The sequence below is a fragment of the Apis mellifera genome, linkage group LG6 (assembly GCF_003254395.2).
Source record: "Apis mellifera strain DH4 linkage group LG6, Amel_HAv3.1, whole genome shotgun sequence".
In the NCBI taxonomy this organism is placed as follows: domain Eukaryota; kingdom Metazoa; phylum Arthropoda; class Insecta; order Hymenoptera; family Apidae; genus Apis; species Apis mellifera.
In genome coordinates, this window is record NC_037643.1 from 16,164,240 (window position 1) to 16,185,329 (window position 21,090).

The 21,090-nt window shown below is 28.6% G+C and overlaps 1 protein-coding gene and 1 long non-coding RNA gene across 3 annotated transcripts in view; both read right to left on the bottom strand.

Annotated features, from left to right (window-relative positions):
* LOC724442 (serine-rich adhesin for platelets) overlaps positions 1-21,090 on the bottom strand; it is a 97,545-nt gene that overhangs the window by 10,243 nt on the left and 66,212 nt on the right. For both annotated transcript variants that reach the window (XM_006570926.3, XM_016912683.2), the window contains exon 9: positions 11,252-11,300. In XM_006570926.3, coding sequence (XP_006570989.2) covers positions 11,252-11,300 — 49 coding nt within the window. The remainder of the gene's footprint in view (positions 1-11,251; positions 11,301-21,090) is intronic.
* On the bottom strand, positions 16,336-20,741 carry LOC102654144. Its single transcript, XR_003304876.1, has 3 exons — positions 20,109-20,741; positions 17,615-17,881; positions 16,336-17,509 (listed from the first exon to the last, which is right to left on the bottom strand). It is a non-coding gene; the product is annotated as an uncharacterized LOC102654144 (long non-coding RNA).

The following is a 21,090-nucleotide window of genomic DNA, read 5'->3' on the forward strand; positions in this document are numbered from 1 at the left end:
CTTTCTTTTTTTTTTTTTTTTTTCTTTTATCAGATCTAATCGAAAATCTTATAAATAATTCACTCCTATTTTCTAATCTTGATTAACAAATATTTTTTTCGACGAAATTTCAACACCTGAAATCTCCAACTCTTATCAAGTAAGTTTCGATGCAATTTTATCGAAGCGAAAAAAATTTTCTTCGAAGAGAGTAAAAATGGATGTCCAACTGATCGATAGAAGGATATAAGAAGCTCGAAGAAAAAGTGTGGTTCATCGAGATTGGAAATAAATTACGAACATGAAAAACAAGTAAATTTTCGACAGATTTTAAAATATCTTTGGAATGGATTAATCTTGATTTGGATTTTAAAAATTGACGCTCGAAATGTTCGAGTTTGCTTTTGCTTGCGGGCCGCCGGTCACGCTTCACTTATCGGCCGAGAAAAGTATCACGATGAATCTTGAATACTTCGAACCCCTCAAATAAAATTCACGATTCAACCAATAATATTTTCCGTTTCCTCCAATAATATTTTCAAGATAAACGTTGATCTGATGACAAAATATCGGATTTTATTTTTAACTTTTTAAACACGTTCGTTCTCATGGATGGCTTTTTACCATTTGTTGGTTAATAGGATAGACGGGTCGAGTTATCATTTTAATTTCGTTCCGACATTATTTCTAATCTAAACGTTGAATAAGAGAAATCTATTTGAAGGAAGATAATCTCGCTTCCTCGTTAAAGAAGAATATTATCTTTCTACAAGAATCAAAAATAAAAAAAAAAAAAAAAAAAAAAGAAAAATACGAATATTAGTTTGGACTTAATTCGAGCGACACGAAGCAATTTATTATTAATAAAAAAATTTTCACGAAGATGCACATTTGAAGAAGGGCGATTATTTATAGTCTTTCGGTCATATACTTGGTATAGTAAAATTTGAAAGAAATGAGATTTAAATTTTTTTTTGAAAATCGAGGTTCTTTTTTTTTTTTTTTAATTTAATTGAACGTCAAAGTTTGTCATTTTTATCGAAAATTATGATGCGTGTAGCCTAAAATTTAGCCAAGAATATTCAACGAAATTCTTAAAATATTCGTGAGATGATCGCGAAAAACAACCAAATATAATATGAAAACGTGTTGCAAATCTACGATTTATAAATAGATACGTTTCCATTGGTAATATCTATGTGACGGGTAATTGACAGTTGGCAAACGTCCACCAAACGTAAGGTGGTCAGTCTAATCATGTTATCTCAGCGCCAATTGATTCGTATCAATAACGTATAATTATTAATCTTACGCACAATTCATATAGTTTGTACATAATAAACATTCTATCGACAATCTATCTATCTATCTAATTAATTACGATTACAAATGAACAAGAACATTCGAATTACTTTAACAATCCGATTATTATTCGATGGATTTTTTGTTCAGATTATTAAGAAAAATAACGAGCGAATAATTATCTAAAACGATTAAATTTTTATAATAAAAACAATAAAAATCATTATCAACACAATCGACTTTTTTTTATTTTAATAAAAAAGAAATGAAAAATTTAAATTTATTGTAAGAACTTATAAAGCACACAATAAAGAATAATCAATATTTTTTGAAGATAAAATAATTCGATTCTTCGATAAAAATTATTATTACATAAAATTTTTCTCTATTTAAAAAGAAAAAATATTTAAATCACATTTATGAAGCGATTAGCATTTTACAAAGAGATTGGACATAATTCGATTTTTCGATACACGATCCAATCAATTTTTCTCTACTTTAACAAAGAAAGAAATGAAAATTCGAATATTCAATCGTGAGAATTTAATGAAACGCAATGAAGATTAACTAACATATTAACGATCACATTTTTAGATACAATTTTCTCTAATCGGTACGAAATATCGATCGACTTCTCTTCTACCTTCACAAAAAAAATCGAAGACGAGGAAGAAGCAACAAAGTCCAAGCAAGGATCCAATCCGATCATTCGTGATTGGATATGCCGCGAGATCGCGTCAACGAATCAGATGACGAGTTCAGCCGACGATACGACATGCCCGCGACAAAATGAATCGGACGGTATACGATAATCATCGGCCTTTGACCGACGCACGTCGCGAGATTTCCTGGTTCCTTTGCCGAATAACCGTCTCCAACTACTCCGTGTCTTCCCTCTGTTGCTGACCACTACCTCATCGACGATGCTCGTCACCGTCATGGACGATCGTGCCAAGAATAACTCCACACGAAAGCCGAGCATCTTGCCAAGAAAAAATTCACCAGTGATTTTCTCCATCTTTCATCTTTTTCAATTCTCACATATTTATTCTTTTCGATTAATTGTGGAATAATGTATTGTAGAAAAAAGGTGAAACGTTTTAGTTTTTTTCGATCGTGTAAAACGATGCGGAGAAAGATATAGGTTATATCGCTTTGCTGTCACCGAGGCGAATATAACGTAGGGTCAGAGTTGGTAAGGCAACGGCTGGTCGATGGCAACGCTCGAGTTAATCTGGCGAACTACCAGCAAGGGGCTCGACTGGCCAATTCCTCCTTTTACGTTACTCGCGCGGTACGAAAGTTTTCAAGGTGAAAATTACTTGTTTACTAGTGTAAAAGGATTGTACTTTTTAGTTTATCACGAGTAGATATTGCGTTAAACGTGTAACTATCTAGAGAGTAACTTTCATTTATCGAAATTATTCACTTGTGAAAATTAACTCTCGAAAATTTCATATAACCTAACCTAACATTGAATCGATGTCGGTAAACATATTTCTTTGTTCGTTTATTTTATATTCTATGTTTTTGTTTCCTTTCTTTCTTTTCTTTAGTGTTTATATATATATTCGAGTGCGTAGATCAAAAGTATTTGTATATTTTTGGAAAATAAAATCAAAATAAAGAGTAAAATAAAAATGTTATTCGATTAAAAGAAAGAGCAATCTAGTGATAATAAATTTTAATACATAAAGGGGAAAAAATATCTGTTTTTTTTTATTCTCAAATATATCTTTGACCATTAGAAAATGTTTATTTTCATTTTCCTGTACAGTTGGATTATTTAAATAGATTTTATTTTGCTGGGATTATAAATGAATTTCGATTATTATTTTTGATCTAATTTAAGATTGTTATATGTAATGTAAGACGGAAGAAAAAGTGTAAAAATATCAGGAAAATAAATAACTAATGAAAGAATTAAAATAAACTAAAATATATGATTACCATAATTTGTGCAATACTGTAATACGATGCGAAAATTTCAGAAATATTTGCAAATTGAATTGACTGCGAAAACACTTTATTGTTAAATTTCAAATTAAAATCAAAATGTAACCACGTTTATAGAAAAAAAAACTCTATACAAATAAATTTTATAATTAAATCAAAAATAATATTCCAACTATATTTTTATGTCAAAAGTATTCTTTCAATAAATTTCTTAGAATAAAGATATAAAATGGATATTGTCAAGACTTTTTAAAAAAGTAATCAAGTTTCTGAACAGCTATTATGTTAAATTAGATTAAATTAGATTAAATTAGATTAAATTAGATTAAATAAATCCATTTGATTTTAGCACTTGATATGATGATAATTCTTTATTTTTTAAAAAGGTTATGATGATTAATTTCTTAGTTTAATTTCTTAACATAAATTTATTTTAATATAATTAATATATTTATTCTATTAATGATGTGATATTAATTTTTTTAATAAATAACAAAGAGAAGAAAGACGATTTTCTCGTTAGAAATCTTGTTAACATTATTTTTTCAATTGTAAGAGTATAAATACTTTTTTGAAAGTGAAACTTTTAAGAATATTTTTTCACAAATTAATATTGAATTAAGAATCACTGTTTGAAAGTAACTTTCATTAAAATTTATTTGCGAAACTTATTAACTCTCGAAAATTTCACATAATCTAACCTAATTATGTTGATATATATATAAATATATAATTATATTCTGAAAATATTTATTTCTATAAATTTTCTTTACTTCGTTAAATTTAATTTATTATTTTATAGAAAAGGGCTAGATGATATAAGAAAAACAGTTAACAATTGGGAAAAAAAAAAAAGTAATAAAACATAACCTAATCTAATTATGTTGATATATGTATAAATATATATATTATATTCTGAAAATATTTATTTCCATAAATTTTCTTTACTTCGTTAAATTTAATTTATTATTTTATAGAAAAGGGCTAAATGATACAAGAAAAACAGTTAACAATTGGAAAAAAAAAATAGACGCAATATGTTCAAGCATCAAAAGAAAATTAGATTTATAAATAATAGAAAAGTTGGGAAAATGTCATCTACAACAGAGTACACAGGAAATATAAATACACATGTTCGTGAAATCCACAGGATTATCATTAATGAAAACTGCCCGTACAAAGGTATTGGAAGCAATTGAAACTACTCGTATGAAGGATAACGATAAAAAGATTATTAAGGAAATTGGACAGGATATATGAAAGCTTTTTCAAATTCAATTGAGGTCACCAATCGATTTGTCATATATCGCGGTATTTTTTTTTTCCGTGTCGAAAAATAAAAAAAAATTTTAACTCGTTACTTTTTCAATTCATTCATAAGCCGCTATTTTTATACAAAGTACAATTTTAATAAATAATAAAAGATTGAAAAAGTAATACAATGAGATGAAATAGTAAAATTAAAGGTAAAGAATACATAAATTATAAAATAGTAGTAAAATAGTAGTAAATTATAAAATAGTATATAGTAATAAAACTTATGAATATTCGAATAAAAAAATTATAGTAATTTTAATTTCAAAAATAGGGAAATATTAATCACTAGAAATAAATAAGTAAATAATTAAGATTGAAAAAATAGATGATACAATGAGATGGGATAGTAAAATTAAAGATAAATAACATAAATCATAAAATATAGTAATAAAACTTACGAATATTCAAATAAAAAAATTATATTAATTTTAGTTTCAAAAATAGAGAAATATTAATCACTAGAAATAAATAAGTAAATAATTAAGATTGAAAAAATGGATGATACAATGAGATGGGATAGTAAAATTAAAGGTAAATAACATAAATCATAAAATATAGTAATAAAACTTACGAATATTCGAATAAAAAGTTATAGTAATTTTAGTTTCAAAAATAGGGAAATATTAATCACTAGAAATAAATAAGTAAATAATTAAGATTGAAAAAATGGATGATACAATGAGATGGGATAGTAAAATTAAAGGTAAATAACATAAATCATAAAATATAGTAATAAAACTTACGAATATTCGAATAAAAAGTTATAGTAATTTTAGTTTCAAAAATAGGGAAATATTAATCACTAGAAATATTACGATCAGAATTCCATATATACCGTTAGAATTATCGATTGCTTTGGTTTAGCAATAAATACAGTACACGAAGCATAGCGAAGGTTAATCGATAATAACTATTACCATGATTGTTATTACGCAGCAATATTACCAGATCCCATTTTCAACGAAATATTCGAAGAAATTTCAACGAAACATTTGTATTCTTGGGTTTGTGTTGATAATTATTTCTAAGGAACCGAAGTAACATGATATAACAACAATCGTAATGAAATTAGTTTACTCGAGATACATGTGTCAACATTGTATCTGCTTCCAAGAATTGCAACAGGTGACTCTTGCATCATGCATTCAATACCCTAATATATATCGATTTTCACGCCATCTTGTGAATCACTATATATATATAAAAAATATTCTTTTTTTTATACTGAAACCTTTATCTCGAGATGAACAAAGAATCATGTAAACACAAGTCCATAAGCTTTAAAGATAAAAGAATACATATTCATCGAAACAAAGAAGAAATTTTGAATAAATGTATAAAAGATAAATATTTGCAAAAAGAGAGCATTCTCAATATTTTAATATATTATCAAAGTTATCACATTGAATAATATTATGAAGATTTTAATTAGTTTTTTTAAAAAGTCAAGCAAAGTTAATCAAAAATAGTTTTGATTAAGTTATTATTTATAAAGAAAAAATTATTAATATAATCTATATATATTCAAATCCAATATAAATCATGAAGTCAAAAATTAAATAAATTTTTGTTTCCTATCAATTCACTTGTGTTAATTCTAAGTTTAATTTAATTGTCAAATCAAAATTAAATAAGAATTCATTTAACTTGGTTTAACAGTTTGCATCAAGTTGAAGCCATCAATTATCAGTAGCAACGGAACTAATCTAACTTAAATTGTTTCGAAAAAAAAAAAGTTTTAATATATTAAAGATAATCTTTAATATATACAATTAACAACATTAAAAAAAAAATCATCAAGTTCTTTTTGTAAATAATTATCAATATTTAAAACTAAAATTAAGAATTTAAAACAATTTTTAAACATCTTGAATTTAATATCTTAAATATACTTCAAAAAAAAATAACTTTTGTTTATTTACTAAAAGTCACAAAAAGAATTTTGATCAGTTCCTTAATCAATTCTATCTTTGACATTGTAACAAAATAGAACACCGTTCAGACCTCGACCCATATTTGTTAAATTATAAATAAAGCATTCCCTTAGTAGAAGTATCGCAAATATCGTTGTAGAAAATTGTGTTCAAACGTGTTTAAACGTGTTCGACATATACACCAAGTGTAATACGTTTCTTCGTGAAGAGTTCTCTCACTCAAGTGAATCCTTTGTTTCGCAACAAAGCTCTAACTTTTTTTTTATTCCAGCCTACGATACACGATCAGCGCGCTTTTCACATTTTCCTCGAAATTTCATTCGATCGGGATTATACCAACCGTGTTCAAAAGTTTTTAACCGTCTAAAGGTACGTACGTAGCAGATGGCGCTAAAGTACAAGATACGATTCGCCATTTTGAAATAAAACAGAACAAAGAAAAGAATATATAAACAAGGAAAGATGAGAAAGAAACAAGCAAGGAAAAAGAATACGAGAAATGGAAATTCGTCTTTATGAAATTTTTTCTAACGATGAAAAGCTACGTGTAAACTCCTCGTAATCAATTGTTTTCACTTTCAATAATGCAATTTAAATATTTGTTATAATTGTTAATACATTTTACATATACAAATAATCGTACATAATTTTTGTTTTTATTCAATGGAATTTCACTTTTCGATACAAATAATTTAATTTTCTTCAATTCAACAAAATTGAATTCATTGAACATTTATTCTCATTTTCAACATCTGTACAAATAATATAGGGCATCATACTCGTTAATATCAACATACAAGTCGTATCTAAACAATTTTATTCATTGATTTTCTTCAAACACAATGAAACTTCGTAATATTCTTGATTGAACACGGTGTGAACGGAAACAATATTTTGATACACCACAGCGACACGAAGTAGCACAAAAATTCCATTAGCACGCCTTGTCGAGTATTATTATCGAACGCACCCGCGCCCCATGACCTAGACCCAAATCTATCCGAATGCATCGGTAGAATCTCGGCCGACCTTGCAACGCTAAAGCTTATCCTTTCTCTCCTAAGAATCGTTCCTTTTCATCCCCCTTGCTCGACCATTTTTCCACTCACCCCATATAATCTCCTCTGAAACACCACTTCTCCCTCTATTTTTTCCCCTCCGATCTCTTCATTCATATCCTCGACTACGTATATTCTACACACAGTATATCGTTTACGTTTATTACGCGCGTGTAAAAATGATTTACGTGTACTTGAAAATATGCTTGGAGAAAAAAAAAAAAAAAAGGAACGGTGTGATTTCGCACGATGGAATTTTTTCTGAGTCACACACAGGTGTTTTCACTTGTTGGTTGTCTGCTTGCTACTTTATATATATATATCACGTGTTTTTATTTTCTTTAAGGATTTGAAACGCGTGAAATTATTTTTAGGTTAGGTTGACGGTAGAACGGTAAATATTAATTTAATTTGTTGCGTATTATTTTTGTACGATTTGTTTATTATAATTTGTAAGCTGATGAAATTTGTTACCCTATAAAAATATTCATGGAAACGTAATAATATTACGAAATTATATCACGTTTATTGTATTACGAACGTGGATATTTTTACGAAATTAACGTTACAAATGAGTGTAATCAATGCCGTTAAAAATAACGTATTATCTCAAAATTAATATTAATTTTGTCGTCAAAAACATTTTCGTATTGTTTTCAATTATCACAAAACAATATAATAAAAAAAATCAATTTTAACAATTCAATTTTGATTCTTTCTTTGTTGACAACCGTTTAACCTAAATTCAATTGTCTCTTCCATTTTGCATGCTAACCTAACTTCGCGACAAAACCACATTCTTCCACATTTCTTCAATATCGATACACAATTCCTTTCCCTCCGTCCATTATCCTTTTCTTTTTTAATTTTCTTTCCCCTTTTTCAACATTCACATCTCCATTACGTATCCTCTTTTTGCCATTTGCCCATCTACTTTATTCCGCGATGTTCAAGAAAATCGACCTATATGTCGAACGTCGTCTCTGTCCCACTTACGGTCCTCTCGAATCGTCTCTCTCCGTCTGACACGCACACCGAGCGAGCTGGACTCCCGGGAATTCATCGATCCATCCACCCACGACAGACAGAGAAACGGAGGGAAGGGAGGGGGGTAAAAGAGGAAGCAGAAGCACGATTTCAAGGGACAACCGATATAGATCGTCGAGCACGTGGTTTAAACTTGCCTTCGATTCATTCTCGGCCCGGGATACGCGGTATATAATCCTTGTGTGTGTCTCTCTCTCTTGGATACGAGCTACAATATCATATATATATATATTTTCGACCGATGGATCGAATGAAGTAAACAATGCATGTGCGAACTAAAGATAAATTTTGTTAAAGATTAATGAATATTAATCGGCATAGAACGAAAGGATTATCGAAAGAAAAATTTTATACAAACTGTGTACTTGAAAACGTGTACTATTAGTGGAAATGAGGTTAGGAATTTTGTTAGATGATAATTTATCGACCGATATAGAAGAATTACCGAGTGAAAAATTTTGTACAAACGTGAACCTTGAAATATAATTTGCATATTTGAGATTAAATTTTATTCAATTACGAATGGCAATTTTGTTTAATGTGGAATAGAATTAGAGATGGAATTTAGAATTGATTCAAAATGAAGGTATTTTTAAGTAAATGAATTCTTGAAATATAATGATTAGATTATTATAAAGTTAGGTTAGTTGAAGTTTTTTTTTTATGAATAATAGGATTGAAAAATTTAAAAGAGAAAAGAAAAAATTATATCTTTAATGATTTTAATTATGGATCGTCTATTTTTCAGTTTAATTTTAAAGATCGATGTATCATCGATTTTTTTTTGTTTATTTTGTAATTTGTTTTGTTTTTATCTTTTAATGTTTTATTAATATAAATCTCTTTTTAAAACTCGTACGATACAATATCTATATTAAATAATATGATGCACGTAGTAACGTCGGTAAATTTTAGAATATTCCAAGACTTGGAATAGTAAATTTTTAAAGGTATATTTATATTACATTTACTATTCGAAAACATGACCTGAATCAACTGGTATACCTTTCTGCTTTAGTGAAATAGCCAGTAAACGATTACAAATTTCCATGAAATTTCATTTCTGTTTACTCTCGTTCTGGTCTATGTTGCGCAGTTATATAATAGGGAATTTTTATACCCGAAGTTGGTACTTCTTCACAACTCAGTCTTTCTTTCTTTCTCTTCGGTTTCTTTCGCTTCGTTGCGATTTTAAGCAAGTACTTTACAATTTTCTTTTAATGGACAAGGTAAGATAATTGGAACTTGCTTCTCTTTTTTCTTTTTACCATAAACACGATTTAAACGTAAATGGAAATGAAACGTATTTAAACGATACTGTATATCTCTCTTTAAATAACAAACGAAAATTATTTTTCGATCGTATTTAATAATTAATTTTAATAATTGTAATTGTCGATGCAGAAGAAATATGAACGGATTATCCATCCTTACTCGTCGATGTATTTTCAATTCATTTTTATTCCATTCATAACTTCAAATTTCGCTAGAATTAAAACTAACCTCAACGTACACAATCGTATAACCAACTTTGTTAAATTTCCTCTGAATTTTTTTAAACTTCTTTTTTTTTTTCCACAAAATTCCAATTTTATACTTTTTTTTTTTTTTTTACGTTACTAAAAGTTAATAACACCGTTTTTTTTTAATCGATATATTTTAATCGAATGATAAAAATATCACTCGAGCTTTCTTACGTCAGTAAAAATTATTCTACGTTGTTCTACAAAAAGATTAAAAATACCGTTTTTATTGACATTTATTATTAGATATAGGTAAATTCCATTGTAACCCTAATCATCTCGATATAATTCGTTTATTAAATTCCTCTATTTACGCACTATCCTTTATTTATAAATAATGTTACCTGCTCCATCGATTTATCAGTTTTTCCCTTTTATCCTATTCCCAACATTTTCTTCGCCTGAACATAGTTAACTCGAATAATGGAACAAAAAGAAATAGAAAAGCGGACTCTAATGTATATACATAAGTAAGTAAACAAAGAAAGGAAAATGAAAATTTAAATTTTTGTAATCAAGGAATTTGAGATTTTTCTATTTTAAAATTTCCATAGAAGAAATTGAATTGAAGTTCTTTTAATAAAAATTCAATTAAAAATTAGAAATTAAAAGTAAGATAAGTCGATGAAAATTAATAGAAATTCAATTTTTCATCGAATACATTTCTTCGATATATGAATGAAAGAAACCAAGATTTGAAATTTTATTTTTCGTTACGTTTAATTATTTAAAATGATTAGAATTATCCATTTAATTTTCGTCAATTAGAATATTATTTTTGATATAATTATTATTAATGTAAGAATTGCTATAAGTTAAACATTGTGACTTCGTTTCATTTAAAGATACATATATAAAGATGATCAGTCTTCTGGAACAGTTCTTTTCTGATTAAAATGAAATAACATAATTTTGTCTCGATCGGTAAAGTCGATCAATTTCGACAAACTTTTACCCACCGAAATAATATTATCACCATTCCTTCTCAATTATTTCTCCAATTTTTTTTCCATCCAATTACACTCTACATTATTCATTCACGAAATAAACACTCGATAAAGCTTCCAGAAGATTAATCAAAGCTCGAAGCAAAGTGTAAATAATCAAAAGAGAAGAAAAGAAAAAAAAAACTTACCGAGATCAGACAGCGAAACTTTCTCCAGGAAAGGATCCACGACTGGCAGCTGAAAATTGAAAGAATGAGAATGAATATCGATTCTCACTCGTAGAACACTCTGTCATAATTACATCTCTTCCTTTATAAAAACGAAACAAACGAAAAAATTCGTTCGCAAAATTTAATTTTTATTGACAAATTGTTTAAATTATTATCTTTTTAAACATTCGAAATCATTCATGCGGATGATGAATAGAAAAAAAAAAAAGACACTTGTACTTGTGAAAGCATAGATGCATTTCTTTTCGATTTTTCAAAAAAAATTTTCAAAACCAAAAATCCTCTTCCTTAAAAAAAAAATATCGAAAATTTCTCAAGCTCGCATCGAGATTATTATGGATAATACATCCATGCTTCACAATACTCTCCTCTCTTTGCGAATTAAATAATGCAGCAAAGAAAGAAAGAAAAAAAAAAAAAAAAAATTCTGGAAGAAAAAAAAATTTCTCACTGCGTTTCTCTCATCCTTCTGCAAATATCTCTTTTACTTTTGTTAACGATCGAAATTATTTCAAAACGGAAGAATCTTCGAACAAAGAAAGAGGAGGGGGGAAGAGAGAGAGAGAGAGAGAGAGAGAGAGAGAGAGAGAGAGAGAGAGAGAGAGAGAGAGAGAGAGAGAGAGAGGAGAGAGAGAGAGAGAGAGAGAGAGAGAGAGAGAGAGAGAGAGAGAGAGAGAGAGAGAGAGAGAGAGAGAGAGAGAGAGAGGATTCTTGAAAGAAGATAGAAAAGATCGAGAGAAAAAAAAAAGAATCAAGTACCAACGCCTTCTTCAATAAAGATTTCGGGCTAAACGGTTGCCTCTTCTTCACGTTCGTAGTGATTTTCGTGTACCAATTCGACAAGATCCCGGACGAGCTGGTGCTATGCGCTATGCTGGGGCTCTTCGTCACACTTCCGGTCGGTTCGCTGGTTTGCCGACGAAACACCATTTTTTTTTTTTTTTTTTTTTTTACACCGAGTACAACTCACTCGATTATCCTCTTAGATTAGATCTCGTTTAGTTAGAAGAGGAAGAAGAAAAAAAAAATAAAGAAATACACTCGAAGGACTTTTCCAAAAAAAATACTTTCAACTTTCGTTCTATTTAAAAAAAATCCTCGTGAGATATTTTTTTTTTTTCCCCTCTCGATCCTCGATCCGCTTGATAAAACGCGTAATTATTCGACGAATTTTATAATAGTTCCGTCAATTTTCATGATTGTTCAAATTCTCGACGGGAGAAATTCTAACGTTCGATCGAACATCTTCCGTAGCGAAGCGGCGGCGCATCATGCTCGAAACATGATCGTTCTTCGAAGATCGATATTTTTCACGTGATGATCGGAAAATAGTTGAACATCGAGATCAAGAGGCAACGTATGAAACACATTTTTTTTCAATTGTTCCTTCACGATTTGTTCACTTTTCTTTTCTATTTTTTTTTTTTTTTTTTTTTTTAATTCACGAAATAATTTCTCACAAATTTTAATTTCGCGAAAATAGAAAAATCCACGATCCTTCAAACGTGCAAACGTCGTTGCAATTCGATTATCCGGAAAGGCAGGAAAATCGTCGAATCTTCGTGTGGTCGAGTATTTTCTGGGCTATTTGTAGAAATGATACGATCAGTTTTGATTAATTATTTTGTGATACAGAAAGATACAGAAAAAGATAAAGAAAGAGAGAGAGAGAGAAAGAAAAATATTTTGCCTCGAGAATATTGGATGTAAACAATTTGATTATGAAAATCTTGATGACGAGTGTGCGTTGCACTCAGAGTGTTTCGAGGAACGGACGACCGATTCGAGTAGCACAGATGCCACATTGGCATTGAACGCCGATGACTACTGTCTCTGAATACGAATGAGCCAAGTACAACGATACAGAGAAATGATTCCTTCTGCGACATGATCCGAACTGCGCTCGATACCAACTGAACCGGAAACTCGGTATCCCTTTTGATACTTTGACTTGGAAAAAAAAAGAAGAAGAAATATAATATACCTTTTCATTTGTAATTGAAATTTTCATAATAACGAATCGTAAAAATTTCCAATCCTATAAATCATTGAAATTGAAATGATATAAAAAAAAAAAAATTGAGGAACACAAAAAGAAAAATTCCACAGAAAATTAACGTAAATATACGATATAGAAGAATACCGATATATTCGTGAAAAGATATAACCTTTGAAAGATTCTACTAGTTACCTAAAGATGTCGTTCCAAGCTTATATTTATATTAAGCCTCTTCAAACACTGACATCTACGTTTACGTTTCTTTTCTCAATTTATTAAATTATTCTAGGTAAAAATAAAACTTTCTAATGAATAAAAATTTCTAAGAATATAAAATAAAAGCATTGACAGTATTTTATTTTATTTTATTTCGACGATCACTGCCGAAATCACTATCGATACTTTCCGCGTATTCTTACGTGTCTAAAGAGAGGTTATGTTGTAAGAAATTAGACGCAGATAGCTCCATCTTCGTCTTTATACTCGTCTCGCTTCGTCCAAACTCGAATTACTCGCAACTTGACAAACAAGCCTAAACAAAGTTTTTTCTTATCATCGAATCATTTCAAATTATTTATACTTTTTGTATTCGTCTCTAATCGAATCTCTCGAATCGATCCTCTAACTATTCCATGAATATATTAACATCCTACATGTATGTGTGTGTATATATATATATACGTGTGAATATTTAATATATCATATATTAAAAGTATAATAGAAACAAACTGTTATCTGATCGGATGTAAAATTTACATATTTGATTCCAACAAGATCAACAGTCTACGACGTGGTATTCTTGTTTAATTAAAGATTGTCACCCGCCTTATCGTTGATAGGACGCTATACGCCGTATTCAAATGATCTGCAAACCCGCTTATCATCTCAGTGCATATTGTACAGTTGTCGTGTATCATATTTGCAGACCTCTGCTTGAAATCTTTTAAAGCTATTCATTGATTTGTATAAATAAAAATTAATAATAATAATAATGAACATCTTGAACAGAAAGATGTACATTCTTTCAAAAATTTTTGACAATGATGTTTTCAAGACAATTGATTTTTACTTGTAAGAATTATTCGTTTCTTCAATTGATTTTCATAACAGTTTTATCAATTTATCTTGCTGAGGATTATCTTCATATTGGATTCATATTGTGTAATCCATGAAACTTGAATATTATGTTATTAATAACTAATCTACATTTTAATAACAAAAAGTAAAGAAATAAAAAATTAAAAAATTATTTTCAGGGGAGCAGAAACATTTTCTAGGTTATTTCTACACTTTATATATATACATATATAGAAGTAAAAATTGAATTACAAAAATTGATTTCTTTTTTATAATTATGGAAATGTAAACTGTCATTTTTTGTACAAAGTTACAAATCAATTTCTATCATCTTAATTTAATCTCTAAGCAACATATGAATTATTCTATTTATTTCTATCTAAAGAAACTAGTATAAAATTTCATTTATTGTATTACACGTGCACAAGAATAGAATCAATATTTATTGACATAAGGAATTATATCACACGATTATACATCTCATAGGAAATAAAACTCGAAAGGATCTGAAGAAAGATACTTTTATAAAATTATTTACCTTAATTTCTAACCTATAATCCAGCTTAACCGAACCTAACCTCTTTAAACGAAAGAAAGAGATCTATCGAGAAGATCACACAAGTAATCGCTATTATTTGCAAGGAATGATCACCATAAAAATTTATCTTCATCCTCTTTTATCGCTTATTGTAAATTGTAATTGTTAGTAAAGATAACACTTGTTGATACATTTAATGATCATTCGTAAAATATTTGTATCAATATTTATCCATTTGATCACATAACTTCTCTAGCTTCCTTGAAAAGAAAAATGACACGAATGTAACTAAATCTTTAATTATCATTTTCTATATTGCAATTCAAAAGTTGAATTCCAATTATTCTTATATTTAGAACATATTTACCATTCGTAGCATAGGTAATATAATTTGTAAATTTGTAACAAATTTCATTAGATAAAATTAATAAAACTATTCCTAACCTCAATTATTTTTCTCCAAGATATAATATCGAATAAATAAATCATTTTGATAAATTAATTTTTTTCGTCGAAATTTTTCTCAATTTCAATTATTTCTCAAGGAAATACAATTCCAGGAATAACAACGATTATTTTCCCTCCGTCAAAGATGAAATATCGAAGGAATCATTCAGGATATTTTGGAAAATTATCGCGGAAAAACTGGTTGATGAAATAAGCATGTCGATCGTGCGTTCGTTTATTGTACTTGTTGTACGTGTATTTTTTTTGTAAGCCTGTCTATGATATCATTATTCCTGGCACGGATCGAACAAGCCTCACATGTACATGTATCTGAAAAATAGGAAAAAAAAAAAAAGGAAAAACAAGACGTTTCGTGATTAATAATTCATGGAAAACAATGATTTCTCGCATAATTATCGATTGTCTTTAAATTTTTAAGATTTTCTTAATCCAAGAAAATTTTATAGTTAATACAAGTAATATTATAAATATTACTGGATATTTGAAATATTTTTATATTGAGAATTGATTGATTAGAATTGTTTGATTAAATAACTTGAAAATTAAATATTTCATACTAATTTCTTTTGGTAAAATTTTTTAGTATATTAACATGTTATTTATAGGTTGTGGATTAAACAATAAAAACAGATCAATTTATAAATTCTTTTATAATATTTTTGACTAGGAGACTGTAGAAATAAAATGAAAACTTGAAACATCGTTTCTATCCATCATTGCTTTCCAAATATTATTTGTATATATCTGTATGTCATTTTCAATGCATGTAAAATCAGTGTATTGTAGAAATATAGAATGAATAAACCAATATCTCATCATTTATCATCACTATCCAATGAACAACTAAAATTTACTCTGACAAATGATCCAAAAATATTTCATTTTTGTTTTTGAGAGAGTTGTAATCAATATAAAACTATAAAAAAAAAACAAATAAAATATTATTATTGATAATACAAGTATTTAAAAACATGTTTAATAATCTTTCTGGTTATTAATAATTTTTTACTATCACCTCTAACAAATTCAAGAAAATTAATAATCTATCAGTCGATAACGAAAATCAACAGAATGACTATTTATTTATTATCGGTTATCGGTCAATAAACATGGGCGATATAAAACACATTAATCGACTGACAGTAAATAATATGTTAAATTGTATCAAATTAATGTAGATTAGCGATTAAGTATATTTATTATACCCATTATATGCCGTTCAAAAATAAATACTATCTTAATTCTTGCAACTATTTGAAAAAGTGAAATTTTTAAAAAGTTTCATTAAATTTTGTTTCACGTTACATTAGATCAAATTTTAATAATAATTTATATTTCCTTCTCATTTATTTTCGTTTGGCTTTTATAATCGTATTTGCAAGTCCAGGCTATTAATTATTTTCATCATTTCACTGCCAATAAGAATTCTTTTTGATTTATAAAATTTTTTAAAAGCAAAATAAATTTTTCTCCCATTATGGATACCGTTTTCAAACTATCTAAATTTTAATTTGCTCAATTTAATAAATTTTAAAAAAAAACTACTTACTGTTCAACATTAATAATTTACATTACAACACGAATTCCATAAAATATATAAATAAATCAAACAAACTTTGATCAGTAAGTCAGTGAATGACCTGTGTTAAGGGATAAAGTCGAATGTGCGCGAGGGTGTGTATCAAAACAAATCAATTTCCTGTAGTGACCCCTACAGTTTTTCCTCACCATATGATTCAAGGCTTCATCTGGTATCATGTCTACTTATAATCAGCAACCGTTTCAACATCTTTCTATAATAGAAAAGAAAAATTGTAATTGTAGTTATTATTCGAGTAGCTTTACCAAAGAAAGAATATATGTATATACACATTCTATGAAAAGAAGAAAAATAATCGAGAAATTGCTTCGCCTCTGGAATCATGCGGCGAGGCATGAAATTTCGACGTTAGTGTGATCGTCGTAACGACCTTGAAATTCGACACCAACTCAAACATCAGGGCAATAGAAACAGCGAATAATGGATTCGTCGAATCGTATCTACTATCCTTGGGTATGTAAACATACAGAAGACGAAGGAAAAGGTTGTTGTTGTTGTTGTTGCTAAGGAAATTCTTAGCCAATTATCGTGAATCTATGGATTGAAAAATTGTGAATTTTTTTAACACGGTGATACGGAAATAAAAAATAATAAAAATAGAAAGAGATATAGAAGAAGAAATATATAAGATGTGTGTACCTTTCAAGTTGTACGAAGATATGAGAGTTAATAAAAAACGTACGAGTATAGTAGCACGTATGCGTTCCATTTTACGATTATATTGGCTTCTCTCCGAAGAATGCTTAAAGAAGAACTCGAAGATCGATGGGTATAAACAGTTTTTTATTTATTTATTTTTTTTTTTCTTTCCCCCTTATGTTTCGTTAGCGCCGCAACGAAGAGCGCCGCTCTGAAGATGTGCCAGTTAACTAACGCCTTCACAGTAAAATAAACTGTGTTGTAACACTAGAAATAAACAATAAGCGATAAATTACATTATAAATGTCAAAGATTTCTCGATTCGTCCTCTTAATTCTTTTATCGTGTTTGAATTTCAACGATCTTAATCTTTGAAAGGATATTAATAAAACGGAATGATTAAAAATTAATTTTTTAAATATTTTTGATTAAAATTTTTTTGAGACAAAAAAATATAAAAAAAAAAAAAATTCTAGGCATCATAAAAATTAAGAAAAAGTAATATTCAAAAATAAAGCTTACTTAAGAATGAGATGTATCATTATAAATAGCGCGTGGAACAACAACAATAACAATAAATCTAATGAAACAGTTTTGACAAAGTATTAATAACAATTTGTTACTTGTGAATTATTTGTCTAACATTTCTGGAAATGTTTCATACGACGAATGCCAAGAGAAAATCTCGAATCAATAATTCTGGAAATATTATGAAATATTCCTATTGAATTAATAAATTGATATAATTTATTTTACGAATTTCGATAAAAAAATTAAGATGAATAACGTTAAATTTGTATTGAAAAGTAATTTTAAATCGTTTGATTCAAAAATTAAATGGAATGATAAAAAGAAATTTGTGTATTTCGGGAGGCAAAACTAGAGGGGAAAAAATTCCCTAGATTTAAAGAGGAAGAGCGAAGATCGAAATTCAATTGAAAGGAACTCGTTTTACGCAACTGTTGATTTGGCACTGACAATTACACGTTATGTAGCGATATCTTTGTTGACTTCGAGCTTAAAAAGGCGCAAAGGAGTTGATTCTAAAAATACTATCTACCCTCGTTTCTGGCATGTATTCAACCGCGATCGACCATCGAACGCATTGGCCATCGATCGATCAAATAGTTATAAATTAGAAAAAAATATCGTCAATCATGTATCCATGCAATTTTAAATTCGCCACGAATTATTTGTTATCAATAATTTATCGATTATTATATATTATGTATGTATGTACGAAACTCGTTATCATCTAATATTATTTACTAGGAATTTATTTTTATAAAAAAAATAAAATTTCTAGATTAAAAAAAACGATGAATAAATTTATTCTAATTTTAGAAATAAATTGGCAATGTTTAATTGAACTAACTAAGAATTTGACGATTGCACGATTACGTGAAAATTTTCGTTCGTTGGCAACACTGACTGAATTTTACGTCGAAGTTGTCGAGCGAACGTGAAACGTAGCACGAAACGAATTCGTGTAATTAACAAATGGGGAAACTTGTACACAAGTTGTCGTTCTTTACTTTTCTTTCGTCATGAAAACGTCGTGAAACGGACATACAACTTGAGATAAGTCTGGATTTAAATGGGACACCTACGCGAAAATTCCGTTACTATATAGTATATAAAGTACTTTAGTATACTTGGGGGGCTGTGTAAATGACACAAGAATCATTATCTGCGAACGTGACATTTTAACGTTATTCACGCGTCATTTTGATTTTACGACAACAATAAAATTTCCAACTAATTTTTTCAAGTAAAGATTTAATTTTATTTTAACAGAAACAGAAATAAGGTTATGTTGTTCTAAAGGCAAATTTAACTTATACGGATACGAAAGGACGAAAAAAGGATTTTAGATTTGTAAATAAATGTACGAAATTATGCGAAAATGAAAATATAAACGTTCCATAAACATTGATCATCGCGTGAATATTCGCTGCATCACTATGTTCATATCATGTCAACGTGCATTTTGGATGATGACCGATATTCTTATAATAGCGGAATTTATGTTTCGCTGAGAAGAACATCAACTATGTACCAGCTTGCCAGAAGAAACTAGAGAAAATTATTTGATGCTTGTTATTCTTATTACAGTCAACGACAATCTAAATATATGTATTTTTCTAAACAAAAATATTTACTAACTAGCAACTATAAACATTATCAATCGTATGAAGATAAATTTACGGAAATTAATCATTGCAGTCTTTTTCTTGACGAGTGAACGAATAAAATATATAAACTATCATTCAAAAATTTACATTCATAATTTACATCATGCATTGTAAAAAAAGTATCAAATTTTTATAGAAAATTATCAAGCAAAAAAAATGTATCGAAAAATCAAGAAATTAACTTTTTCTTTTTTAAAAAGAAGAATATATAAAATTTCCAAATTTTTAGATATAGCATTCACAGAAAGGATTATCATAAAAAAAAAAAAAATAAGAATATACAAAAAAGCTTAAATTACCTCCTAATGATTGATACGTCACCATAACCTTATTATATTTATAAAAACTTCATATTACACGATTGTTTCACATCACAATAATAGTAAAAAAATTTTAATTCACTCATAACCTATAAATGAAATTTTTCGTAAAAAAATAGTCTTACAAATTTTATGATACACGGATAATTCTCATTCAGAACATTGATTTAATTAATAAAAAAAAAACTGAATTCATTCGCGTGGGAACAGCGGTATCGAAGATAAATTTCAATATTTTACAAGTAGAACAGTTGATTCTGTCTCACGAGCGCAACAATTCCACCAGAAAACAATGTTGGAGAGCAACGGCAGCAGTCATTCGTTCGACACACGTCTCTAGCAACAAGTATTTGTCGTGGTTGTCCATCGGTAACGAAGCCCATATTAGTGTTCGTGGCGGTGTTCTGTCTGGAGGGAAACGCATTCCCAACGGTCTTTGATCCTGCACGAATTCAATTTCAACACTGACCTAGCGTATCATCGTTTGATCGACAACGTTTTATCAACTCGAAATGATACCTGTAACGTCTATGATGAAAATATCTAACGACTTGAAAACGACTTGGATGAATATCGATATAAATGCAAGAATATATTCAATCTTAAAATCACGTTTACATTTCGTCAAGTTTCTGTCAAGTTTCGTCGCAGCCGTTATGTGTCGAATTACTACCATCTATCGACCTATCTACGAAGTTTCGACGTAACAGAGGGGAAACTCGGGAAAACTGGTTCTCACACTTGGCTAGACTCAATTTCACCTTGAACTACACTGACCTAAATCACTGGTATTGTTCATCGTCACATTTTCGACCGCACGAATCGTCTTTTCGTTCGCCGATTAACGAAACGAAGATATTTATCTCGCCTCGGTAAAAAAAATTAAACTTATCGACCGAACATCAATTATTACTTTCAATATTATTCAATAATAATACGAAAATTTTCCTTCGAGGATTGA